This window comes from Oncorhynchus keta, chromosome 35 (genome assembly GCF_023373465.1).
Source record: "Oncorhynchus keta strain PuntledgeMale-10-30-2019 chromosome 35, Oket_V2, whole genome shotgun sequence".
Lineage (NCBI taxonomy): Eukaryota > Metazoa > Chordata > Actinopteri > Salmoniformes > Salmonidae > Oncorhynchus > Oncorhynchus keta.
Genome location: NC_068455.1, coordinates 46,433,898 through 46,460,895, shown reverse-complemented (window position 1 = coordinate 46,460,895; position 26,998 = coordinate 46,433,898). Strand labels below are relative to the sequence as shown.

Below are 26,998 nucleotides of genomic sequence, written 5' to 3'. Positions count from 1 at the left end.
TGAGACCATTGAGACATAGATTGTGTATGTGTGCCATTGAATGGTCAAGACAAAAGATTTAAGTACCTTTGAATGGGATCTGGTAGTAGGTGCCAGGAGCAATGGTTTGTGTCAAGAACTGCAAAGCTGCTGGGTTTTTCACACTAAACAGTTTCCCATGTGTATCAAGAAGGGTCCACCACCCAAAAGACATCCAGCCAACATGACACAACTGTGGGAAGAATTGGAGTCAACATGGACCAGCGTTCCTGTGGAACGTTTTAAACACCTTGTAGACTACCTTGCCCTGACGAATTGTGGCTGTTCTGAGGGCAAAAGGGAGTGCAACTCAATATTAGTTAATATTAGTTAATAGACCAGTAATAAAGAGAATTCCAAGCCTCTCTGCCAGTAAGAGCTAGTTTTATGTTTTCCCCTCCCCACTAAACCACTCCGAGTCAGTCCTAACAAAATTCTTGCTTCAGAAATTACTATTTGCTAAGAACACATTTTGTTTATTTTTGACCATTTTAATTGAAAACAATCACCGTACGGTACAGACCTGGAATAACTATCATTTTAACTATGCTTTGTGGAAAGTAACTATTTTTTTGAGGGAACAAATAGTTACTTTGGAGGTGACTACAAATATTTGTTTACATATCCCCAAAAAACATTACTTTTCAAAACTACTTGAATACAGATCTCAGAAAGTGACTACTTTTCAGAAACTACTGGATTGGCTGCCTTCAACAAATGTCAGGGTTCTATCTAGAACTGAATTCATGAAGATAGAAATAGAATGAAATAAGCACACACAATCACCTATACCAGGACTCTCTAACCCTGTTCCAGAAGAGCTACCGTCCTATAGGTTTTCACCTATACTATTTAGATCTATCCGACAGTCCTATTTTATCTACAGAATACATTTATAGCTGAACATTATGTAAATGTCCATTCTCGTAAATGTCCATTGCCCAAGGTGTACATAATAAAGTCAAAACAATTAACCAATTTTGTACAGCAAGTATGAATAAATTGTGCCGCTCAACTACTGTAAGACTCTTTTAAAATGGAAAGCTGCAATGTAGAAAATAGTACAAATAAAGAAAAACCTTGAATGAGTATGTGTGTCCAAACTTTTGACAGGTACTGTAAGTCCCGAAGATAAACCAACGAGTCAAAATACACGATTACCTTGACTATACTCCTGGAAAACGTCAATCATTGTTGCGTGCTGTTTAAAATTTCTCTAGTTCTCTAAAAGGAGCCAATTCCAGCTTACAATGTTAATTTATGCAGTAGAGGTTGGAAGAATCTAAGGTGGAAAATGTCAACTCGGTGAAACGAGCTACATTGACATTCTCTGGAGGCAAATTGGAGTGTTTTGCACTTCAAAACTGTCCGTCCTGCTCCATTTGATCCATAAATGAGACCTACCATTACACACGTGGTTATGGATGAATCCGGTAGGTGGCGCACTTACTTTATTTGAGGTAAAAGCAAGTGTGCCTTTTTTATAATATGTGTGGAGTGAGTGTAAATAGACTGCCTGGGTAACTGTGTGTGGGTCTGTGTGTTAGGTTGCGTGTTAATGTGCGTGTCAAGAGAGGAGAATGGAGAGAGGAGAGAGTGTCTTTATGTGTGGGAGTGGAGAACATTGTTCTAATTTGACATTCAGAGATAAAAATGTATAATCTTCCGTCTCAGACTGCTTTTCTGTATATTACAAATACAGCGCCTACGCCTGAGACACTCACAACTATACGACAACAGATGGACACTTACAGTCAGTTGGAGTAGGAAGGTCTGACAATGTTCTTGAGTTTCCATTGGACGGGGTGGTTGTTTTAATGTTCTGGTTGGTTGGTTTCAATGGCAGTTTAGTGGTGCCGGTTACCGTTGGAGGAAATTCACCATTGGCTGAGGGGAAAAACAGACAAATAACAACTTAGTGACATTCTTTGCTTACCATGCCTTTGCACAGCTCTCTTAATTTCCAAACAATTGGAGATAAGCAGGGTTGTGTTCATTAGTGACCATAAACCAAAGAAAGCAAACTGAGACAGATGAGGACTACCTGTACTTGTCCAATAAGAAACACTCATTTTCATTTCCGTTGTTAAACATTTTAAACATTTGTAGTTTTGAGCCCTAATGAACATGGTCCAGGTTTAAGCTTGGTGAATACTTGGCTGGATAACCCAATCTGAAGTTGCATGGTGTTGGTTTGTCCAATAGGGGGCACTCTTTCCTCAAGACCAATAGAGTTGGATATAGTGGTGGTGGTGGTGGGAAAGGTTGGGGGTGCTTAAATCCAACACCTTCCCATCTTCCTTCATCCCTAGGTGGGTAAGTACATTGGATCCGGGGCTTTCATACCACCAGCTCAACCCAATAAAGCATATAGACAGACCAACCACCTCAACCTACCCCAAGGCATTAGATCATAAAGCTCACAAGTGCCTTGATCTTTTCCCCCTCAATTTCTAACCTAGAAATACATATCCCAGGTAAAAGGGATGTTGATTAGGTATTGCTACTCTGGACATTAAGTACTAGACCTTGCAGAGGCTATGAATTGGGCCTGTGAGGAGGGCTATGATGATATGGGACTGCATACTGGACTTCTGCATACTGGACTTCTGGTTAAAACCCACACAGACTAGGGTGCAGTGGGAAAAAGAATAACACTCTTCCCAATAATCAGCTGCAAGGGCCAGGTGTAAATCCCCGTCTCTGAATGGTCTGTTCCCCAATCAGCAGCAGAGAAACTGGAAAGGCAAGATAGAAATAGCCAATCTGATTGTAAGAGTTTTGATGTTCCTCAAGAAATTATACGAACCAACCATACAAAAAAGGTTAAAAAAAACGTATGATCATTGAGTCACTATCAAAATGCTGATATAGTGATTGCAATTTCACGGTATTGTTACCAGCAGTGTAAACCAATGTGGTTAATAGTGTTCTAAACCATTGAAATTCTCCATTAAAAAAGTTTGAAGAACAGCTCCCAAGAACACAATGTCAGTGTCAGTTGTGCGACTGCGTCAGACTATTGTCGGAATCCTTGTCATATCCACGTGAGATCCATTCAAATGTTAATAGCCAGGTTATATCATACCTGCCTTTGTCACTCACATGTGAACATACTCTTTGAGCAAATGTGACATTTTGGCCATTAAATGGACTGTCGGATGTCTAAATTAGAATTTCATGAGCATTCCGGATGTCTCACCTTTACACATTTCTCTCAAATCCGATAATTTCCACTGAAAAGCCACAAAATGTTGTTTGACCATGATCAGAAATAAAAAAAACTCAGTTAGTAGACAAATGTCCTGTAAATTGTCAAATGACATTTTATTTGTCACATGCGCAGAATACAATAGTTGTAGACCTTACCGTGAAATGCTTACTTACAAGCCCTTAACCAGTTGAAGCTATGGGGGCGCTAATTTCATTATTGGATAAAAAAACGTGCCCGTTTTAAGCGCAATATTTTGTCACAAAAAGATGCTCGACTATGCATATAATTGCCAGCTTTGGAAAGAAAACACTCTGACGTTTTCAAAACTGCAAAGATATTATCTGTGGGTGCCCCAGAACTGATCTTACAGGCGAAACCAAGATGCAACTTCAAACAGGAAATGAGCAGGATTTTTGAGGCTCTGTTTTCCATTGTCTCCTTATATGGCTGTGAAAGCGCCACAAATTATAGCCTGCCCTTTCTATGGTTTCTCCAAGTTGTCTGCAGCATTGTGACGTATTTGTAGGCATATCATTGGAAGATTGGCCATAAGAGACTACATTTACCAGGTGTCCGCCCGGTGTCCTTTGTTGAAATTGTTGCGTAATCTCCAAGCTGCTCGCATTCATCCATGTGATTGAGAGAGAGAAGAGACTTCCAGGAATGATATATCATGAAGAGATATGTGAAAAACTCCTTGAGGATTGATTCTAAACAACGTTTACCATGTTTCAGTCGATATTATGGAATTAATGTGGAAGAAAGTTTGGCGTTTGGATGAATGAATTTTCTTTTTTTTTTGGTAGCCAAACAAGACGCAGAAAACGGACCGATTTCTCCTGCACAACTAATCTTTCAGGAAAACTGAACATTTGCTATTTAACTGAGAGTCTCCTCATTGAAAACATCCGAAGTTCTTCAAAGGTAAATGATTTATTGAATGTTTTTGCTGGTTTTTGTGAAAATGTTGCCTGCTGAATGCTAACGCTAAATGCTAATGCTAAATGCTAACGCTAAATGCTAAATGCTAGTTTGCTATGGTTGAGAAGCATATTTTGAAAATCTGAGATGACAGTGTTGTTAACAAAAGGCTAAGCTTGAGAGCAAATAGATTAATTTCATTTCATTTGCGATTTTCATGAATAGTTAACATTGCGTTATGGTAATGAGCTTGAGGCTGTATTCACGATCCCGGATCCGGGATGGCTCGACGCAAGAAGTTAACCAACAATGCAGTTTTAAGAAAAATAATTGTAATTTAAGAATATTTACTAAATTAACTAAAGTAAAAAATAAAAGAGCAACAATAAAATAACAATAACTAAGCTATATAGAGGGGGTACCGGTACCAAGTTAATGTGCGGGGCTACTAGTTAGTCGAGGTTATTGAGGTAATATGTACATGTAGGGTAAAGTGACTATGCATAGATAATAGATGATAAACAGCGAGTAGCAGCACTGTCTGCTCCTGGATGGCAGGAGGCTTGAGGCTTCAGGAAATAGTTTAATTCAATGAATGAATTAAATTGATAAATGAAGCAGTGCAAGCTTCCACATGCGCTCCCCCTCACCTGTCCACTGCAGCTCTTCCCAGGCCAGTGTAAATGTGTGTGTGTGTGCAAGCATGCGTGGGTGCATGCGTCTGTCTGTCTGTCTGTCTGTCTGTCTGTCTGTCTGTCTGTCTGTCTGTCTGTCTGTCTGTCTGTCTGTCTGTCTGTCTGTCTGTCTGTCTGTCTGTCTGTCTGTCTGTCTGTCTGTCTGTCACCCTCTGAATGCTCAGCTATAGCATGAAATGCCAACTGACATTTTCTCCTGAAGTGCTGACCTGTTGCACCCTCTATAACCTACAGTGGCAAGAAAAAGTTAATGAACCCTTTGGAATTTTTTTGCATAAATTTGTCATTACATTTGATCTTCATCTAAGTCACAACAATAGACAAACACAGTCTGCTTAAACTAATAACACACAAACAAAAAGTCTTTATTGAACACACAGTATAAATATTCACAGAGTGGAAAACGTATGTGAACCCTTGGATTTAATAACTGGTTGACCCTCATTTAGAAGCAATAACCTCAACCAAACATTTTCTGTAGTTGCGAATCAGACCTGCACACCGGTCAAGTAGAATTTTGGACCATTCCTCTTTACAAAACTGTTTCAGTACAGAAATATTCTTTGGATGTCTGGTGTCGAACAGCTCTCTTGAGGTCATGCCACAGCATCTCAATTGGGTGGAGGTCAGGAATCTGACTGAGCCACTCCAGAAGGCATATTTCCTTCTGTTGAAGACATCCTGTTGTTGATTTTTCTTCTGTGTTTTGGGTCGTTGTCCTGTTGCATCACCCAACTTCTGTTGAGCTACAATTGGTGGACAGATAGCCTTATATTCTCCTGCAAAATGTCTTGATAAACTTGGGAATTCATTTTTCTGTAGACGATAGCAAGCTGTCCAGGCCCTGAGGCGGGAAAGCAGTCCCAAACCATGACACTCCCTCCACCATACTTTACAGTTGGGATTAGGTTTTTGATGTTGGTGTGCTGTTCTTTTTTTTCTCCACACATAGTGTTGTGTGTTCCTTCCAAAGAACTTAACCTTTAGTTTCATCTGTCCCGAGAATATTTTGCCAGTAGCACTGTGGAACATCCAGGTGCTCTTTTGCGAACTTCAGACATGCAGCAATGTTGTTTTTGGACAGCAATCGGTTCTTCCGTGGTGTCCTCCCATGAACACCATTGTTGTTTAGTGTTTTACGTATGGTAGACTTGTCAACAGAGATGTTAGCATGTTTCAAAGATTTCTGTAAGACTAGCTGACACTAGGATTCTTCTTAACCTCATTGAGCACTGTGCTCTTGCAGTCAACTTTGCAAGACGGCCACTCCTAGGGAGAGTAGCAACAGTGCTGAACTTTCTCAATTTATAGACAATTTGTCTTACCAAGGACTGATGAACATCAAGGCTTTTAGAGATACTTTTGTAAGCACACTGTGTTTGTCCATTGTTGTGACTTAGATCAAGATCAGATCAAATTTTATGACAAATGTATGCAGAAATCCAGGTAATTCCAAAGGGTTCACATACTTTTTCTTGCCACTGTATGTGGTTATTATTTGACGACCCTGCTGTTCATCCATGAAGGTCAGAACAACTTGAAGAATGATCTGGCCTTAATGACCATGTACTCTTATAATCTTTATCAGGCAGAGTCAGAAGAGGACTGACCACCCATCAGAGCCTGGCTCCTCTCTAGGTTTCTTCCTAGGTTCCTGGCTTTCTAGGGAGTATTTCCTAGCCACCGTGTTTCTATAGCTGCATTGCTTACTTGTTGGGGTTTTATGCAGGGTTTCTGTATAAGCACTTTGTGACAACTGCTGTAAAAAGCACATAATAAATAAACTTGATTGATTGTCTTTCAGGAGACCAGTGTCCATAGTCATCAACTCACCAAAAAAAGGGTGCTTTGCAGGTCTAGATAGAGCCTTTTGCAGGGCCCTATATGAAGCTAGCCCGAGAACCTTTTTGGTTCTATTTCACGCCTTTTCTTCTAGCAGTGAAGCCACTGCTAGAGTAGTGGGCATTTTGTTCTATATTAAATGTCTTGCATTTAAAAACTGGAACGAGCTTATGATTTCAAAACATGTTCTGCTTTGGCTCAAGATGGTCAATCAGTTGCCTTTTAAAATGAAGAATGAAGTAGGGCTGGCCCTTTCTTCCAACATAATGCCACTAATTTAGACAACTTCCTTTAAAGATGGTCCTTTGTATTACTTACCACAGAGCAGCTTCTGAAAGAACAGCGCCTTTCTGTTCCAGATACATAATCTATCCATCTCTGGAAAATGCATTGAGGACTCTGTTTGGGACTAGCTCATCTGAATATCAAGTTGAGAGCCAACTGCATGTTTCTTAATTATGATGACAGGCCCCATTTGTTCACCACATCATGTCGGCTTGCCAGCTCTTGCCAGCTCGCCAAAAAACCAGATAATCCACTTTTTCCTCCACGCATAGTTCCACAGGCATTATGGGACATTGTAAAAAATGTCTACCTTTCATTTTTGTCTCTTTAATAATCTCCTAAAAACACCCTCCCCCTCGGTTCCCCTGACCTGGCTCTGCCATCACTACCTCCTCGAGCTGAACTGCTCTTGTTCATCATAATATGGCAAGGGGCTCCTGCCATGGCTGTGTGCGGTACGTACCGCTTCGAGTACAGTACATGCCTTTCGGTCTTAGCCATGCACTGACTGTAAAATTCTACTCAAGACCCAAACCCTGATGGAAAAAATGGGAAAGACATAAATTTTGATTGTCAGGTCAACACAAACAGTTAATATTTAAGATAATATTTTTAGTAATATTGACAACATTGTAACGGCGTTCTTCGTTTGTAGAATGAGAGTCGGACCGAAATGCAGCGTGGTGGTTACTCATGTCTTTAATGAAAGGAAAAAAGCGATACATGAAATAACTATAGAAATACGAAAACAACAAACGGAACGTGAAACCTATTACAGCCTATCTGGTGAAACTACACAGAGACAGGAACAATCACCCACAAAATACACAGCGAAACCAGGTTACCTAAATACGGTTCCCAATCAGAGACAACGAGAATCACCTGACTCTGATTGAGAACCAAGCCCATACAACACCCCTATCCCAATCCCAATATAAAAAACCCCAATACGAAATACAACAACATAAACCCATGTCACACCCTGGCCTGACCAAAAATATAACGAAAACACAAAATACAATGACCAAGGCGTGACAGAACCCCCCAAAAAAAAAAAACCATAGGGAGGGTCCGGGTGGGCGTCTGTCCATGGTGGCGGTTCCGGCTCGGGACGTGGACCCCACTCCATTAATGTCCTAGTTCCTCCCCTTCGCGTCCTGGGATAATCCACCCTCGCCGCCGACCATGGCCTAATAGTCCTCACCCAGAACCCCACTGAACTGAGGAGCAGCTCGTGACTGAGGGACAGCTCGTGACTGAGGGGCAGCTCGGGACTGAGGGGCAGCTCGGGACTGAGGGGCAGCTCGGGAATGAGGGGCAGCTCGGGACTGAGGGGCAGCTCGGGACTGAGGAAGCTCGGGGCTGAGGGGCACCTCGGGACTGAGGGGCAGCTCGGGACTGAGGGGCAGCTCGGGACTGAGGGGCAGCTCGGGACTGAGGGGCAGCCCGGAACTGAGGGGCAGCCCGGAACTGAGGGGAAGCCCAGTACTGAGAGGAAGCCCAGTACTGAGAGGAAGCCCAGTACTGAGATGAAGCTCAGGCAGGTAGTAGGCTCCGGTAGATCCTGGCTGGCTGGCGGATCTGGAAGATTCTGGTTGACTAGCAGATCTGGAAGAGACTTGTTGACTGGCAGATCTGGAAGAGACTGGTTGACTGGCAGATCTGGAAGAGACTGGTTGACTGGCAGATCTGGAAGATCATGGCTGACTGGCGGATCAAGCTGCTCTATGCAGACTGACAGCTCCTTGCAGACTGGCAGCTCTGGCTGCTTCATGCAGACTGACAGCTCTGGCTGCTTCATACAGACTGACATCTCTGGCTGCTTCATACAGACTGACAGCTCTGGCTGCTTCATACAGACTGACAGCTCTGACTGCTCCATGCAGGCTGACAGCTCTGATTGCTCCATGCAGGCTGGCAGCACCTTGCAGGCTGGCAGCACCTTGCAGACTAGCAGCTCCTTGCAGACTGGCAGCTCTGGCTGCTTCATACAGACTGACAGCTCTGGCTGCTTCATGCAGACTGACAGCACCTTGCAGGCTGACAGCTCCCTGCAGACTGGCAGCTCAGGCTGCTCCATGCAGACTGACAGCTCTGGCTGCTCCGAACAGGCAGGAGGCTCCGGCAGCGCTGTAGAGGAGGAAGGCTCTGATAGCACTGAACAGGCAGGAGACTCCAGTAGCGCAGGAGGGAAGGAAGGCTCTGGCTGTGCTGAACAGGCGAGAGACTCCGACAGCGCAGGAGGAAAGGAAGGCTCTGGCTGTGCTGAACAGGCGAGGCGCACAGAAGGCCTGGTGCGTGGTGCTGGAACTGGTGCTACAGGATCGAGGACACGCACAGGAAGCCTGGTGCGGGGAGCTGCTACCGGAGGACTGGTGTGTGGAGGTGGCTCTGGATAGACCGGACCGTGCAGGCGCACTGGAGCTCTTGAGCACCGAGCCTGCCCAAGCTTACCTGGCTCGATGCCCCCTCTAGCCCGGCCAATAGGAAGGGCTGGTATGTGCCGCACCGGGCTATGCACTCGCACTGGAAACACCGTGCGCTCCATAGCATAACACGGTGTCTGCCCGGTCTCTCTTGCCCACCGGTAAGCACAGGGATTTTGCGCAGGTCTCCTACCTGGCATAGCCATACTCCCTTTAAGTCCCCCCCAATATTTTTTTTGGGCTGCTTTTCGGGCTTCCTTGCCAACCGTGTTCCCTCGTATCATCGGCTCCTATCTCCGGCTGCCTCTGCTCTCCTTAGTGCCTCCACCTGTTCCCATGGGAGGCGATCTCTTCCGGCCAATATCTCCTCCCAAGTGTAACAACCTTTACCATCCAACACGTCTTCCCATGTCCATTCTCCGAATAATTCATCCTCCTTTTGCTGCTCCAGCTGTCGCTGCCTGTTTATACCAGCGCCTCTCCGCTTTAGCCGGCGTGTCTTTTTTTTGACTCCATTCGCCTATAGCCCTCTTCGCACTGTTCCAGCGAATCCCAGGCGGGCTACTGCACTCTCTCTGTGTCGGCCGCCCACCTGTCGATTTCTTCCCACGTCGTATACTCCATGCCTCTGCTATCCATAACGTCCTCCTTTTTCTGCTCCAGCTGTCGCTGCCTGTTAACACGCTGTTCGGTCCGAGTAGGGTGATTCTGTAACGGCGTTCTTCGTTTGTAGAATGAGAGTCGGACCGAAATGCAGCGTTGTGGTTACTCATGTCTTTAATGAAAGGAAAATAGCGATACATGAAATAACTACAGAAATACGAAAACAACAAATGGAACGTGAAACCTATTACAGCCTATCTGGTGAAACTACACAGAGACAGGAACAATCACCCACAAAATACACAGCGAAACCAGGTTACCTAAATACGATTCCCAATCAGAGACAACGAGAATCACCTGACTCTGATTGAGAACCGCCTCAGGCAGCCAAGCCCATACAACACCCCTACTCAGCTGCAATCCCAATAATACAAAAACCCCAATACGAAATACAACAACATAAACCCATGTCACACCCTGGCCTGACCAAAAATATAACGAAAACACAAAATACAACGACCAAGGCGTGACAAACATAGTGATTTTATGCTTAATTATTGGCCTCGTTTTTTTTGGCTTGGTCATTAAGAGGCCGAAGCCCCAAAAAACGAGGCCAATAAATTAAGAGGCCGAAGCCAAACGAAGTCTTGAGGGGTGGCTTAATGTGGGTGTCTCTTGTGTTTGTGTGTTTGCACGTGGCAAACGTTTGTACATTCACTCTGTCAAAACAGTACACAATTACACGAACACACCCTTTTAGATAACTTGAAACAGCTTAACTAGGTCTTGTGTCTTGAAGTCACCTAGGCAAGCTAGTGCTAGCCAACTTCTTTTGCCAATTACCTTCAGCCGGCTCATGTGGGAATGTGGCAAAATTGGTTTGACATTGGATAGCCTATCCCTGGGGCTAGTAAGACACTGTCAACAAATTACACAATGTAAATTGGACAATATATATTTTAGCTGTCTCATTAAATGCGTTCAGTATTTGTATATGAAATTTTACAATTTATAAGGAGTTTGAGGTTTTTAAGTAATTGAAATTTGGAGCTATTGACCTTTTAAAATACACTACTTGACCAAAGTATGTGGACACCTGCTCGTTGAAAATCTCATTCCAAAATCATTCACATCAAAATGGAGATGATTCACCGGAAAGATGTTGGAACATTGCTGCGGGACTTGCTTCCATTCAGTCACAAGATAATAATAGAGTAAGACCGGGCACTGATGTTGGCCGATCAGGCCTGGCTGGCAGTTGGTGTTAAATTGAATCTCAAAGGTGTTCGATGGGGTTGAGGGAAGGGCTTTGTGCAGGCCAGTCAAGTTCTTCCACATCAATCTCGACAAACCATTTCTGTATGGACCTTTCTCTGTGCACGGGAACATTGGCATGAGAGCAGGATTGAAATAAACCCTACCCAAGGAAAACTGTTATGGTACCCTTATTTGTGTGACATACCATTTTTTCCTATCATGATGTAAATCTCAGTTTTGGATGAGAGTGACTTTATGACCAAAATGATCTTATTTACCCATCTGGCTTTTTTTGTGTTGCTTTTGTGCTTTTCTTTCTTGCAATAACACTTGCAGTCATCTTTTCTTAATATTTTGTTGATAGTTTTTTAAGGAAAGTTTTACTTGCAATGTCTGTGAAATGTGGTTGTCTTACCAACTTAGTTGATTGCACTGACTGAGTCGCTCTGGATAAGAGTGTCTGATAAATGACCAAAATATACATGTATTAAATCAAATTAAGAAGAAGTGTAACTTTGTAACTATATGTAGAACATGTATATTTAGTCATGTTTATTGCTTGTTATCTGACGTTATCTGTCAGAGCTATCATCATCTCTCCGGACATTTGAGTAGCATTTTTTGAAATGTCGTCATTGTAAACAGAGATTTATGGATATAAATGGCATATTATTGAAAAAAATAAATGTATTGTGTAACATGTACTATTACTGTCATCTGATGAAGATTTTCAAAAGGTTAGTGAATGATTTATTTTTTAATCCTGCTTTTATAATTTTATATTTTCTGGGACAAAATGGCTGCCTCTCGTCTTTTGTTTCGGTGGTGGTCTAATATAAATATGTGCTATGTTTTCACCGTAAAACATTTTAGAAATCTGACTTGCTAGGTAGATGAAGAAGGTGTTTATCTTTCATTTGAGCTATTTGACTTGTTAATGTGTGGAGGTTAAATATTTCTAAGAATATTTTTTTGCATTTTGCATTATGGTAATGACCTTGAGCCGTAGTCACGATACCGGATCCGGGATGGGTCGCCGCAAGAAGTTAAACGTTATTGGTAACATAGACATGGTTAGCAGATGTTAATGCGAGTGTAGCGAAATTCTTGTGCTTCTAGTTCCAACCATGCAGTAATATCTAACAAGTAATCTAACAATTTCAAAACAACTACATTATACACACATGTGTAAAGGAATGAATAAGATGTAGTTGTGTAATGTAATGTGATATTACTAGCATGAATCTTTAAAAAGTCAATTTTTGACTACAATATTTAAAAGATTATGTTTCTGTAAATGTAATATCCCAATCCTTTGATATTGGCCCATATCATAATCAATCTACCGGGTGGTGGTCTACATATAAAACACCTCACTGCAACTTTGACTGAGAGGCAGAACTCATGTACAGTTGAAGTCAGAAGTTTACATACACCTTAGCCAAATATATTTAAAATCATTTTTTCTCACAATTCCTGACAGTTAATCCCAGTAAAAATTCCCTGTCTTAGGTCAGTTAGGATCACCACTTTATTTTAAGAATGTGAAACGTCAGAATAATATAATAATAATATATGCCATTTAGCTGACGCTTTTATCCAAAGCGACTTACAGTCATGTGTGCATACATTCTACGTATGGGTGGTCCCGGGAATCGAACCCACTACCCTGGCGTTACAAGCGCCGTGCTGTACCAACTGAGCCACAGAAGGACCACCATAGTAGAGAAAATGAATTATTTCAGCTTTTATTTCTTTCATCACATTCCCAGTGGGTCAGAAGTTTACATACACTTAATTAGTATTTGGTAGCATTTCCTTTAAATGGTTTAACTTGGGTCAAACGTTTCGAGTAGCCTTCCACAAGCTTCCCACAATAAGTTGACTGCATTTTGGCCCATTCCTCCTGACAGAGCTGGTGTAACTGAGTCAGGTTTGTAGGCCTCCTTGCTCGCTCACACTTTTTTCATTTTCTATAGGGTGGAGGTCAGGGCTTTGTGATGGCCACTCCAATACCTTGACTTTGTTGCCCTTAAGTCATTTTGTAACAACTTTGGAAGTATGCTTGGGGTCATTGTCCATTTGGAAGACTCATTTTTGATCAAGCTTTACCTTCCTGAATGATGTCTTGAGAAGTTGCTTCAATATATCCACATAATTTTCCAACCTCATGATGCCATCTATTTTGTGAAGTGCACCAGTCCCTCCTGCAGCAAAGCATCCCCACAACATGATGCTGCCACCCCCGTGCTTCACGGTTGGGATGGTGTTCTTCAGATTGCGAGCATCCCCCTTTTTCCTCCAAACATAACGACGGTCATTATGACCACACAGTTCTATTTTTGTTTCATCAGACCAGAGGACATTTCTCCAAAGAGTACGATCTTTGTCCTCATGTGCAGTTGCAAACCGTAGTCTGTTCCTGGTTTGTTGGGTGACAATCTCACTGAGCATCGAATTCAAAGCAGGCAGATGAACCAGTGAAACGACCCCCCAGAGCCTAATTATGTCTCTGTATGTAATTGAGTTTAGTCGGTTAAATCCCATACGTTTTGCCTTAATGACTGTCCGTCTTCCAACTGGCAACAGCTTCAGAGCTCCCCAGCTTGCTATTCTGGGCACAGTCACAGATTATCTATTTTATTGACCAGATACTCAAGTGCCCGCACTAACAATGAAAATACATTTCTTAAAATTGGAAGGTAGTCCGGAGGAGGCAAGATCAGGTGGGGCCAGTTCAAACAGGTACTTCAGAGCGTGAGGGAGAGAGTGAGGGATATACAGCATATTTTCTGCTGATTAGAGATGTGAGTATCATGTGTTGCTGTTTCTCCTCTGATTTTTTTCCATCTCAATTACCATATGGAGAAAGCGGGAAAGGTCAGCCAAGTCTTGACCTTTAAGAATATATATATATATATATATATATATATATATATATATATATATATATATATATATATATGTATAGCCAGTCAAAAGTTTGGACACACCTACTCATTCAAGGGGTTTTCTCAATTTTTACTATTTTCTACATTATAAAATAATAGTGAAGACATCAAAACTATGAAATAACACATATGGAATCATGTAGTAACCAAAAAAGTGTTAAACAAATAAAAAAACATTTTCAAAGTAGCCACTGTTTGCCTTGATGACCACCTTGCACACTCTTGGCATTCTCTCAACCAGCTTCATAAGGCTGTCACCTGGAATGCATTTAAATTAATAGGTGTGCCTTATTAAAAGTTAATTTGTGGAATGTATTTACTTCTTAATAATGCGTTTTAGCCAATCAGTTGTGTCGTGACAAGTTAGGGGTGGTATACAGAAGTTAGCCCTATTTGATCTTCTGATTTGGTTTAAGCATTGTTGTGGACTTAGAACATTAAAGTTGGTTGTGTTTCTACTTCTAATGTGTGATTTTGAGAGTGAAAACCTTAAAAGAAATGGGGGAAATCCAAAACATGGAAACCGTTTTTTTATTATGGCAAATAATGTATTGGCTGGCAATAAATGTATTGGCTGGTAAAAAAAATACCTCCCAGTGGCTGGTGAACTATTTTTTAGTCCCTGTTCATAAACTACCTCAGTAGCTATCAAGCTAACAATCTGGTTACTTTACCAGAGTATCTAAACATTTGGAGGCCCAGAAAAAAATGAAAAGGGACAACTTCTTTAGAAGATCAATGGTCATAGCAATGAATGAATGACTGATTTCTTGCATGTTGTCACTCACAAACTTGACACTCTTAAAGAGTGTACAATGTTCTTATGCACGACACAGTGCCTGGACACAGCCCTTAGCTGTGGTATATTGGCCCGTGGAGCCTTATTACTATTATAAATTGTTTACCAAAGTAATTAGGGCAGTAAAAATAAATGTTTTGTCGTACCTAGCATTCAGGGATGGAACCACCCAGTTTCTAATCATTTTTAGAGCAAGTGTGCTTCAAAAGTAGCTAGATTTCATATAGGCCAAATATGCTATATCTCAATCAATGAAACACCAGTGGTACCAATGATTTTTATTTTATTTAGAACCTTGACTACAATTGAAAAATTGAAACGGGCCAAAAATGTTTAAGTGTTTTAAGAGAGTTGGGCCGGAAACCAAAGGGTTTGAGTTACGAATCCCGTGCTGACTAGGTGAAAATTCTTAGCCCTAGTCGCTCAAGATAAGAGCATCTGCTAAATGATGTAATCATTTAAAATGACTTTCTAATTTCTATTTCATGTTTGACATTGCAAATAAGAATCTGTTCTTAAACCACTTTATGGGTTAAATCGTCTACTACTATTGACAGTCTGAAATTGTTGTTTTACAACCCTAAACAACAATACTTACAGGCCAGGAAGCAGTCCATACTGAAGGAGATGTTATCCAGACAAATCGCTGATCCTGGACCTGATCCATTATCAGTACTGAACTGGAGCCAGAACCTGAGGAGAAACACAATATGATCTCATTCAACTCTAGTATGAGATGAAGATGAAGTATGCCTGCTCCCAATGCAGATTCAAGTCTAAGACAAGATAAAGATAGAGTATGTTAAATGAGTGTAGATATCCTTGCAAAAAGTTTCTTGAGCGTAATGATATCCCTGTCTTATCCTCATCCTCGACTCAAGTTTTCTACTGGAATTAGTACATAAAGGAGTTCAAACATGACATGACTAAAATATTCTACGAGCACAACTACATACTTCAAAAGTAACATTGTTGATCACAATGATTTTTCTGACAGTACTAGAACATGTCATAAAGACCTCATGTAGAGAATGAGTGACTTCTGCCCTTACTGTAGTGTTCTATTAGAAACGGCAAATAGACAGAACACTGATGCATGACCTCAAAGACCAGTTTACATTACAGGACGAGGATATTTTTCAAGTCATAGTGAATTTCAGGTGGCTACTGTTCTTTTCCCTTCAATTTGCTAATGCAATTTAGTGTGCAATGCTGAGACAAAGGGAACAGAAAAGATACATGACAGACTACTGTAGAGAGACAACTTTGTTACTTTACTTTGTTACAGAATAAAATCCTATCAAAATCAAGACACTCATTTTTTCCTCCCATCTTGCGTTACAAAAATTTCTTCAAAATGTGGGCATTTTCTTGGTGGTCGAAATGCATCCTTTGTGACTCCTGATTGAGAATACATCTAAGTAATATTTAATTTGCATTTTATTTTACCTTTATTTAACTAGGCAAGTCATTTAAGAACAAATTTGTATTTTCAATGACGGCCTAGGAACAGTGGGTTGACTGCCTGTTCAGGGGCATAATGACATATTTGTACCTTGTCAGCTCAGGGTTATTGAACTTGCAACCTTTCGGTCACTAGTTCAACACTCTAACCACTAGGCTACCCTGCCGCCCCATGTGGAAGTGTTGGCCGTCTTTTTCATAGTACCCAAAAGGTTAATAAAGTAACTCCTAATTTAACTCCTAACTTGGCCTTCATCTACTTCCATACTGCCCTTCACAGTCCAACAACATGGGTCGCTACTACAACCTAACCTTTATCCACTGACTTCCCTATTCCTCTGTCTATATTTCAGAGATCCAGACCAAAGGTCATACCTTGAGTCCGGGCGAGGACACGCGTAAGGACACGCATTTTAATTAAGAACATGGGCAGAACAAACTCCATAAAACCGTGAATAAAAATATAATAACTCTCTGAGGATTGGGAATAGCACCAGCTCTGACGATAGAGAGTCCTCAATCAAGCACACAGAGATGAAACAAGCCGTACAGCTTTTTCTGATTTGATTTATTTCAGCTCCTCATAGTGAATAACTGAAAAATGCCATAGCTAATTGGAGGAAAAGGCAGAGGAGTGGAGGCCTCTGTATAGATTTTCACTTCCTTGTTTGTTTGTTTTTAAACAAGTGATACAGTGAGCGATAAGGTGAATATTGAATTCACCGCACAAGGCAAGTGAACAAATTGGGATTCATTACGTTTGCAGGGTGAAAGGGAGGGTTATCTTAAAATGGAATGTAAATGTTGAAAATCTGCATTTAGAAGGAAGAACTGAAGAAAAAAGCTATTCATTACTGTGTCTTTGGACCTGAGAGGCTATATGTATTTTTTCATCCCAAAAGAATACACAAAGCACATGCATCTCTGTGGTTTGCAGGTTCTTTTATGCTTTGACATGGTGCATGTTTCCAATGTAGTATGATTCTATAATCTCACCATCTAATGGTGCAGTGCCCCATATTGACCCTGTTAAATATTCATACACTTCACTTTGTTTGCCGAAGGCTGGGATTGGCCAAATCACTTGTCTCTTTCTCAATGGACCAAATTGATCCGCCGTACCAGTCAACAAGTCCATAGAGAGGAACGATAATGCGTCTCCAGCCTTTCTTGGTCTTGGGCTCATTGGCAGAGTACCACAGTCTGCGCTGCTCCTCTGGTCGTGTGCTGTTTTCCACCAGCCACAAAGACAGTGCCCTTCTCTGGCCACCTCCAGAACACATCAAGAAGCGTACCTGTTGGGGAGATAAAAAACGTAGGAGTATTATCAGAATAGGACTTGACTAAGACACACATTGACATCTCAAATCATTTGTTTGAACGCATCAGAGAAACCTCTTCTGATTTTTTTCTGAGACACATTTGATTTATTTCTCTTCTAGAATTACATTTCCATAAAAATAACAATCAAGGCAAGGGCTGATTTCAAGGTTTTACTGCTAACCTACAAAGCATTACATGGGCTTGCTCCTACCTATCTCTCTGATTTGGTCCTGCCGTACATACCTACACGTACACTACGGTCACAAGATGCAGGCCTCCTAATTGTCCCTAGAATTTCTAAGTAAACAGCTGGAGGCAGGGCTTTCTCCTATAGAGCTCCATTTTTATGCAATGGTCTGCCTACCCATGTGAGAGACGCAGACTCGGTCTCAACCTTTAGGTCTTTACTGAAGACTCATCTCTTCAGTGGGTCATACGATTGAGTGTAGTCTGGCCCAGGAGTATGAAGGTGAACGGAAAGGCTCTGGAGCAACGAACCGCCCTTGCTGTCTCGGCCTGGCCGGTTCCCCTCTTTCCACTGGGATTCTCTGCCTCTAACCCTATTACAGGGGCTGAGTCACTGGCTTACTAGGGCTCTTTCATACCGTCCCTAGGTGCGTCACTTGAGTGGATTGAGTCACTGAAGTGATCTTCCTGTCTGGGTTGGCACCCCCCCTTTGGGTTGTGCCGTGGCGGAAATCTTTGTGGGCTATACTCGGCCTTGTCTCAGGATGGTAAGTTGGTGGTTGAAGATATCCCTCTAGTGGTGTGGGGGCTGTGCTTTGGCAAAGTGGGTGGGGTTATATCCTTCCTGTTTGGCCCTGTCCGGGGGTGTCATCGGATGGGGCCACAGTGTCTCCTGACCCCTCCTGTCTCAGCTTCTAGTATTTATGCTGCAGTAATTGATGTGTCAGGGGGCTAGGGTCAGTATGTTTTATCTGGAGTACTTCTCCTGTCCTATCCGGTGTCCTGTGTGAATTTAAGTATGCTCTCTTTAATTCTCTCTTTCTTTCTATCTCTCTCTCGGAGGACCTGAGACCTAGGACCATGCCTCAGGACTACCTGACATGATGACTCCTTGCTGTCCCCAGTCCACCTGTCCGTGCTGCTGCTCCAGTTTCAACGTTTCTGCCTTAATATTATTATTTGACCATGCTGGTCATTTATGAACATCTGAACATCTTGGCCATGTTCTGTTATAACCTCGACCCAGCACAACCAGAAGAGGACTGGCCACCCCTCATAGCCTGGTTCCTCTCTACGTTTCTTCCTAGGTTTTGGCCTTTCTAGGGAGTTTTTCCTAGCCACCGTGCTTCTACACCTGCATTGCTTGCTGTTTGGGGTTTTAGGCTGGGTTTCTGTACAGCACTTTGAGATATCAGCTGATGTACGAAGGGCTATATAAATACATTTGATTTGATTTGATGCTCTACTGTCATAATTACTAGTTTAGAAGTAGTGTACCCACATCCAGTTACTTGCAGTTGCAGGGTACATCATGAAGATAAACACCTGCACTCTGTTGAATGTTCCCCAGTGTTATTAAATGCAACATTTTAACCTGAAATGTCTTCATCCAGCCAGACATTCAGGGAAGACATTTGGGTATAAAAAAAACATGTATCTAGATAAAACTGCAGGAGCAGTGTGCGGGTATCTGTCTTTATTTCATGAAAGTTAAACCTGCAGATTCATCAATTGTCTCAGCTGTACACTTTGCTATACACAGTTCCTGATTCATATTGCTCATATTCTTCTCAAACAAACTGCACAACATTCCACCTGACTAAATGCTATAGGGTTTCCCTCTGATAAAATGAGTAACTATAATTTCAATGATGTAGTATTAGGTATTCTATCGCAGTGTACCAACTCCCTCACTCAATAATCATTGATCCAGATTTCACCTTTGTGAAACTGTGAGAAGTTCCCCGACATCAAGATTATAGAAGTCAAACAGTGTTTGCCAGGCATTACTTTGAGGTGAACATGACCTGCAACTAATAACCAAGCCAATCTACTCTTGAGATTGGGCCCTGCGTCAGACAAACGAGACCGGCAGGTACCATCCATTGGACAGCTCAGGGTCGTGTAAGGGGAAAGATTGAGGTGCTAATCTGGAATCATGGCTAATCTTTGGGCCCTTGCCAAGGAACCACTGACTGCGGCTAGCTGGGCTGTAGCGGTGACGCGAGCACAGTTCAGGACTGATATCCCCATCCCCTTCTATGGACACCATACCAAATACCTCTAAATATGGACACTATACCAAATACCTCTAAATATGATATTGGCCCACTTGCCAGACACCTCCTATAAAGAGGCGGACGTTTACAACCATAGCCGTGGACTCACCCTGTCTAGACCTGACTAACAACCCCGCTGGACGCAGACTGACCAATAAGGTATGAATAATGCATTCCATATCGCCAGCCTCTTATTAATTGGGTTGACCTTGTGTCTGGAAATCCCCATGATAGCTTGCTAACCCGCCACTATTGGGGTTGGGACCAAATTTCATGCAATCTGTGCATTCAGGAAATAGTTGAATTCAATGAATTAATTAAATTGATAAATGAAGCAGTGCAAGCTTCCTCATGCGCTCCCCCTCACCTGTCCACTGCAGCTCTTCCCAGGCCAGTGGAAATGTGTGTGGATGTGCAAGCGTGCGTGGGTGCATGCGTCTGTCTGTCTGTCTGTCTGTCCGTCTGTCTGTCTGTCTGTCTGTCTGTCTGTCTGTCTGTCTGTCTGTCTGTCTGTCTGTCTGTCTGTTTGTTTTCCGGCAACTTACAAGGTAAACTAATAGTTAAATGGGGTGATATTGCTTCAAGATATTCAACAATAACTTTTAAATCCATTAGTTGAATTAAGGAGTAAGGAGAGCTCTGCTCATTATACCTACAAATAATTTTCAGTCTTTCGGCAATCCTGCTATCATCAAGAAATGTGTTTTTCAATAGTAATACTGCTCCATTTTTATTCCAGGTGTGCCTGTTTTCTTCCAGACTCTCCTGTCTAACATAATTAGTCTGTCCATTCATTCATGTTGTTGTTTGTGCTCCACACTTTCTGTGTCTCCATCCCAAAAGGCACCCTATTCCCTACATGGGTCCTGGTCAAAGGAAGTGCCCAATAAAGGAAATAAGGTGCCCTTTGGGACACACCCTGTGTGTAAGTCTGGTTGGTCAGACGTAAAAGACTACATCTGAACTATTTGTGCTATGCGCCTTAATCATAATTACCCAATGCTGAGTCTCCAAATGTGCACACAACGGGAGGGCATTGTGTGTGTGTATCTGTCTCTGTTTGTGTGTGTGTGTGTCTCTGAGTGTCTGGTATATCTGCCTCTCTGTGTGTGTGTGTGTCTCTGAGTGTCTGTATCTGTCTCTGTGTGTGTGCATCTGTCTCCCTCTCTCTCTCTGTGTGTGTGTGTGTGTGTGTGTGTGTGTGTGTGTGTGTGTGTGTGTGTGTGTGTGTGTGTGTGTGTGTGTGTGTGTGTGTGTGTGTGTGTGTGTGTGTGTGTGTGTGTGTGTGTGTGTGTGAGAGAGAGAGAGAGAGGGCTCTCACCTCACATCGAGAGTTCCGTAGGGGAGGGGGGAAGAGAGGGCTCCTGAGCAACGTTGACACCTGATGACCCTTGGACTGCCCTCCATCCACAATGAACATGGCACCTGGAAGGCACACACACACACGCACACGCATACATGCATACAAACAGATAAACAGACAGAACAGAAGATTATATGCACCCACACACACAAACAAGTACGTAAACACACAGAAAACCAGTTAAATATCTGTGCTTTGCAACAACAAAACAGTTCAATGACATGGCAGATTTTACAAAAACAATAGAGGTTGTGTTTTCTCTGTTATGCCCGAATTTGAGCATACAGTGTAGGCCTTACTTTGCATTACAGCCACTAAAGGCATTCGGTAAATTGATGATGACCAAGTCCAGAAACAACCCCTAGCCCCTATTCTCCAGAACTGGATTGGTACTGTATAAGCAATATGGTTCAGCTCTACTTTTTCCACATGTATACCTACATCTATCCAGTCATTTCAGATCTTCACAAGTGCTTTAGGGGTAATAGACTGCCTCGACGGTAGCTAGGGGTTGTGTACAGGGCTTGTGTTATCGACATCAGAATGGATGATTCACCTGAGGATGATGAACAGCTGGGCCGCACCCCCTTTGGCGGGGTGTGGACACGCCTCCAGGAGGATCCCTTGGCCGCTGTTGGCTGCCAACCGCACTCACCATCCTCGAAGGAGCAATAGCTGCCAATGAGAAACTGACCTGAGAGGGAGAGAAAGACAGAGAGAGCAAGAGAGGTAGAAAGAGGAGAAGAAAGTGAGTAGCCTTGTAGCTCAATTGACCTAGAGAGATACAGACAGACAGTGAGAGAGATGGAAGGGTGAAAGGGGAGAGACCAGAAGAAGGAGCAAAGATACAGGGGTTAATAATTTCAGAAAAAGTGAGAGAAAGAGCAAAAAAGGGCCCAACCAGCGCCCAACCAGCTTTTACACATATGAAAGAGATGTGTCGAAGAGAGAGGAGAAAGAAAAGGGGAGGATGAACAATTAATTATAGAAAAAAGGTTTGGTGATGCAAGCCTGCTGTCAATTGGGGGGTTGACTGCACTTTATATATACAGTGGGGGGAGTATTTAGTCAGCCACCAATTGTGCAAGTTCTCCCACTTAAAAAGATGAGAGAGGCCTGTAATTTTCATCCTAGGTACACTTCAACTATGACAGACAAAATGAGGGGAAAAAATGAGGGAAAAAAATCCAGAAAATCAGAAAACATTGTAGGATTTTTTTATGAATTTATTTGCAAATTATGGTGGAAAATAAGTATTTGGTCACCTACAAACAAGCAAGATTTCTGGCTCTCACAGACCTGTAACTTCTTCTTTAAGAGGCACTTCTGTCCTCCACTCGTTACCTGTATTAATGGCACCTGTTTGAACTTGTTATCAGTATAAAAGACACCTGTCCACGACCTCAAACAGTCACACTCCAAACTCCACTATGGCCAAGAACAAAGAGCTGTCAAAGGACACCAGAAACAAAATTGTAGACCTGCACCAGGCTGGGAAGACTGAATCTGCAATAGGTAAGCAGCTTGGTTTGAAGAAATCAACTGTGGGAGCAATTATTAGGAAATGGAAGACATCCCTCGATCTGGGGCTCCACGCAAGATCTCACCCCGTGGGGTCAAAATGATCACAAGAACGGTGAGCAAAAATCCCAGAACCAAAGTAACAAAGCCTACCATAAGTAACACACTACGCCGCCAGGGACTCAAATCCTGCAGTTCCAGACGTGTCCCCCTGCTTAAGCCATGTCCAGGCACGTCTGAAGTTTGATAGAGAGCATTTGGATGATGCAGAAGACGATTGGGAGAATGTCATATGGTCAGATGAAACCAAAATATAACTTTTTGGTCAAAACTCAACTCGTCATGTTTGGATGACAAAGAATGCTGAGTTGCATCCAAAGAACACCATACCTACTGTGAATAATGGGGGTGGAAACATCATGCTTTGTGGCTGTTTTTCTGCAAAGGGACCAGGACGACTGATCCGTGTAAAGGAAAGAATGAATGGGGCCATATATCGTGAGATTTAGAGTGAAAACCTCCTTCCATCAGCAAGGGCATTGAAGATGAAACGTGGCTGGGTCTTTCAGCATGACAATGATCCCAAACACATCGCCCGGGCAACGAAGGAGTGGCTTCGTAAGAAGCATTTCAAGGTTCTGGAGTGGCCTAGCCAGTCTCCAGATCTCAACCCCATAGAAAATCTTTGGAGGGAGTTGAAAGTCCATGTTGCCCAGCAACAGCCCCAAAACATCACTGCTCTAGAGGATATCTGCATGGAGGAATGGGCCAAAATACCAGCAACTGTGTGTGAAAACCTTGTGAAGACTTATAGAAAATGTTTGACCTCTGTCATTGCCAACAAAGGGTATATAACAAAGTATTCAGATAAACTTTTTTCATTGACCAAACACTTATTTTCCACCATAATTTGCAAATAAATTCATAAAAAATCCTAGAATGTAATTTTCTGGATTTCTTTCCCTCATTTTGTCTGTCATAGTTGAAGTGTACCTATGATGAAAATTACAGGCCTCTCTCATCTTTTTAAGTGGGAGAACTTGCACAATTGGTGGCTGACTAAATACTTTTTTGCCCCACTGTAGCAGTGGAGGCTCCTCAGAGGAGGAAGGGGAGGACCATCCTCCTGAGTGAAAAAAGAAAAAGGGAAACCTTTAAAAAAAGTAGTTAGTAGGATAAAAAGTTATCCTTTTTAGATAAAACTATACTAACTATATTCACGTCACCAAATAATTGACTAAAAAACAGCCTCTACAGCACTCTGGAGGGTAGCACCGTGGTGTAGCCGGAGGACAGCTAGCTTTTGTCCTCCTCTGGGTACATTGACTTCAGTACAAAACTTAGGAGGCACATGGTTCGCAGCCCCGTCCATAGACTTATATCGTCCGCCAACCTATCAGAGCTCTTGCAACATGAACTGACATGTTGTCCACACAATCAAATGAGTAGAGAATGAATCTAGCAGTGAAAGCATAAGCTACAGCTAGCTAGCAATGCAGTGCATACAATGTGGTGAGTATTTTACTCAAAGAGAGAGAAAGAATGGAATATGAATGACAGTCATCAATTATTCTGTAATAGAAATAAGGCAATGCTCAAAAAATAATCTTATCTTAAAAGAAAGTTGTATTACAAAAGTAGTTTGAAATGTCTTGGCAAAGTTTACAGGTAACTTTTGAGATATTTTGTAGTCATGTTGAGCAAGTTGGAACCGGTGTTTTTCTGGATCAAATGCGCCAAATAAATGGACATTTTGGATATATATCGACAGAATTAATCGAACAAAAGGACCATTTGTGATGTTTATGGGACATATTGGAGTACCAACAGAAGAAGCTTGTCAAAGGTAAGGCATGAATTATATTTTTATTTCTGCGTTTTGTGTAGCGCCTGCAGGTTTGAAATATGGTTTCTCTCTTTGTTTACTGTGGTGCTACCCTCAGATAATAGCATCGTTTGCTTTCGCCGAAAAGCCTTTTTGAAATCTGACATGTTGGCTGGATTCACAACATGTGTAGCTTTAATTTGCTATCTTGAATGTGTGATTTAATGAAAGTTTGATTTAAAGTAGTAATTTATTTGTATTTGGCGCTCTGCATTTTCCGGGGCTTTTGGCCAGGTGGGACGCCACATATCCCAGAGAGGTTAATAAATCCTCTTAGAGCTACCCCCTACTTTTTTCAATTTCCGCCTGAAGACATACCCAAATCTAACTGCCTGGAGCTCAGGCACAGAACCAAGGATATGCAAATTCTTGGTACCATTTGAATGAAAACACTCTGAAGTTTGTGTAAATGTGAAGTGAATGTAGGAGAATATAACACAATAGATCTGGTTTAGATAATACATTGTTGTATCATCATTTTTAAAATGAACAAGACAACAAACATTCAGATAGGATGATGGGGACAATTTCAGTGAAAAGCATAAGAGAGCAACAGAACAGAAAGTTTCAGAATGATAACTTCCAAAATGAGTGTGCTACATGACATTTATCATGAAATCACCAAGGTGTCCCACACAAGTAGCCCAAATGTACCCAAGTGGCCAAATTGGTCAAGTTATACATTTTGAATGGAATTACTATATACAAAATACCAAAATGGTATTCTAACAGACCTCCCCCCCAAAATGGAGAAAAAACATGAAAAAAATAGACACATTTACAAAATAACACTTTCAATATTTAGAAGAGCCTCAGTCCTCTACACAATAGTATGCTGCTGATGCCAGGTGCCATAGCACATCCATGCCTGCAGAAATACATTTGGGCAGATGAACACCACTTGTGGCAGGAGCTGGATGAACCAGCTTCAGTAGGGGACGGGCACCTTGGCACTGGGGGCTCCCATTCGGAGTCAGTGTCACTGTGAAAGAAAATGTTCAGTTAGAATAGTTTCACATATGAGCCCAGTATCAACAGGTATAATAATAAAAAATAAAAAAATAATAAAAATATATATATATATGATATGTTTATTATACCTGTTGATACAGGGCTCATATGTGAAACTATATATATAGAGTACAGGGAACATAAGGTTGAATATATTATTATAGACCTGCTAGATCTACTGTCTCATTTATATTATGACAGACCAGCTAGATCTACTGTCTCATTTATATTATGACAGACCAGCTAGATCTACTGTCTATTTTATATTACGACATTTCAGCTAGATCTACTGTCTCTATTATATTATGACAGACCAGCTAGATATACTGTCTTTATTATATTACAACATACCAGCTGTATCTACTGTCTCCATTTCACTTTGGCCATTGTGGGCCAGCCCTCCCCTCAACAGCCTCAAATAGGTTATTTCATTTCACAAATAATATTTAATATTATTCATTTCAAACAACAGCATTGGCATGAGAAAAACTTACCAGTCCAAAACGATGTCCTCTCCGTTCCAAAAATATTCCTCCATTTGGGAATCTCTAAATGAATCATCCTCCAACAATCTCTGTCTCATTTTCCCGATCAATTTCTTCAAAAATTGTGTGTAAATCTGTATATCTAGACTTAGATTTAGCTTTCCCTGACTTAGTCGCCATACTGATTGGAATATATAAACAGCTGAAGATGCGCTTTACCAAAACAACGCTATGTGTTTCTCCTTCCGGTATGAAACTTCAATAGCGAATGACCCTCTTTACGCCGGAGTTTACGACATGGGTTGGTCTTCCAACACATAAACATTGCATATTGCCGTTTACCTCAGCTCATTGGCTATCTACCCAGCTAGATTTCAAGACGATCAGTGATCATTGGGTTAAAATACAGGCAATCAACGAAACAGCGGTCATATCATTGTTGCACAATGATGTCATTACTTGTTGTCTTCAAATCGGTTTCTTTCAGTCAATATGTCCCGCGAAATGACCCATCAGGTTTGGTTGTGTTACAAACAAACCAGTTGATTGCAATGTAACCAAACATGAGTGGAAAAGTCACGTTTCGTGTGTGTATTTACATCGAATGTGTCGTCGAAAATGGAATGAGACGGAATTCACAACAGAAGCGGTTCACAAAATGTTTTGTGTTAGGCTGTAAAAATGGATTT

The 26,998-nt window shown here is 41.9% G+C and overlaps 1 protein-coding gene across 1 annotated transcript in view; it reads right to left on the bottom strand.

Annotated features, from left to right (window-relative positions):
- LOC118369133 (ALK tyrosine kinase receptor-like) overlaps positions 1–26,998 on the bottom strand; it is a 592,945-nt gene that overhangs the window by 35,942 nt on the left and 530,005 nt on the right. The window contains exons 7-11 of the mRNA XM_035753612.2: positions 21,964–22,101; positions 21,366–21,469; positions 17,598–17,770; positions 15,610–15,704; positions 1,771–1,905 (exon numbers count right to left, since the gene is read on the bottom strand). Coding sequence (XP_035609505.2) covers positions 1,771–1,905; positions 15,610–15,704; positions 17,598–17,770; positions 21,366–21,469; positions 21,964–22,101 — 645 coding nt within the window. The remainder of the gene's footprint in view (positions 1–1,770; positions 1,906–15,609; positions 15,705–17,597; positions 17,771–21,365; positions 21,470–21,963; positions 22,102–26,998) is intronic.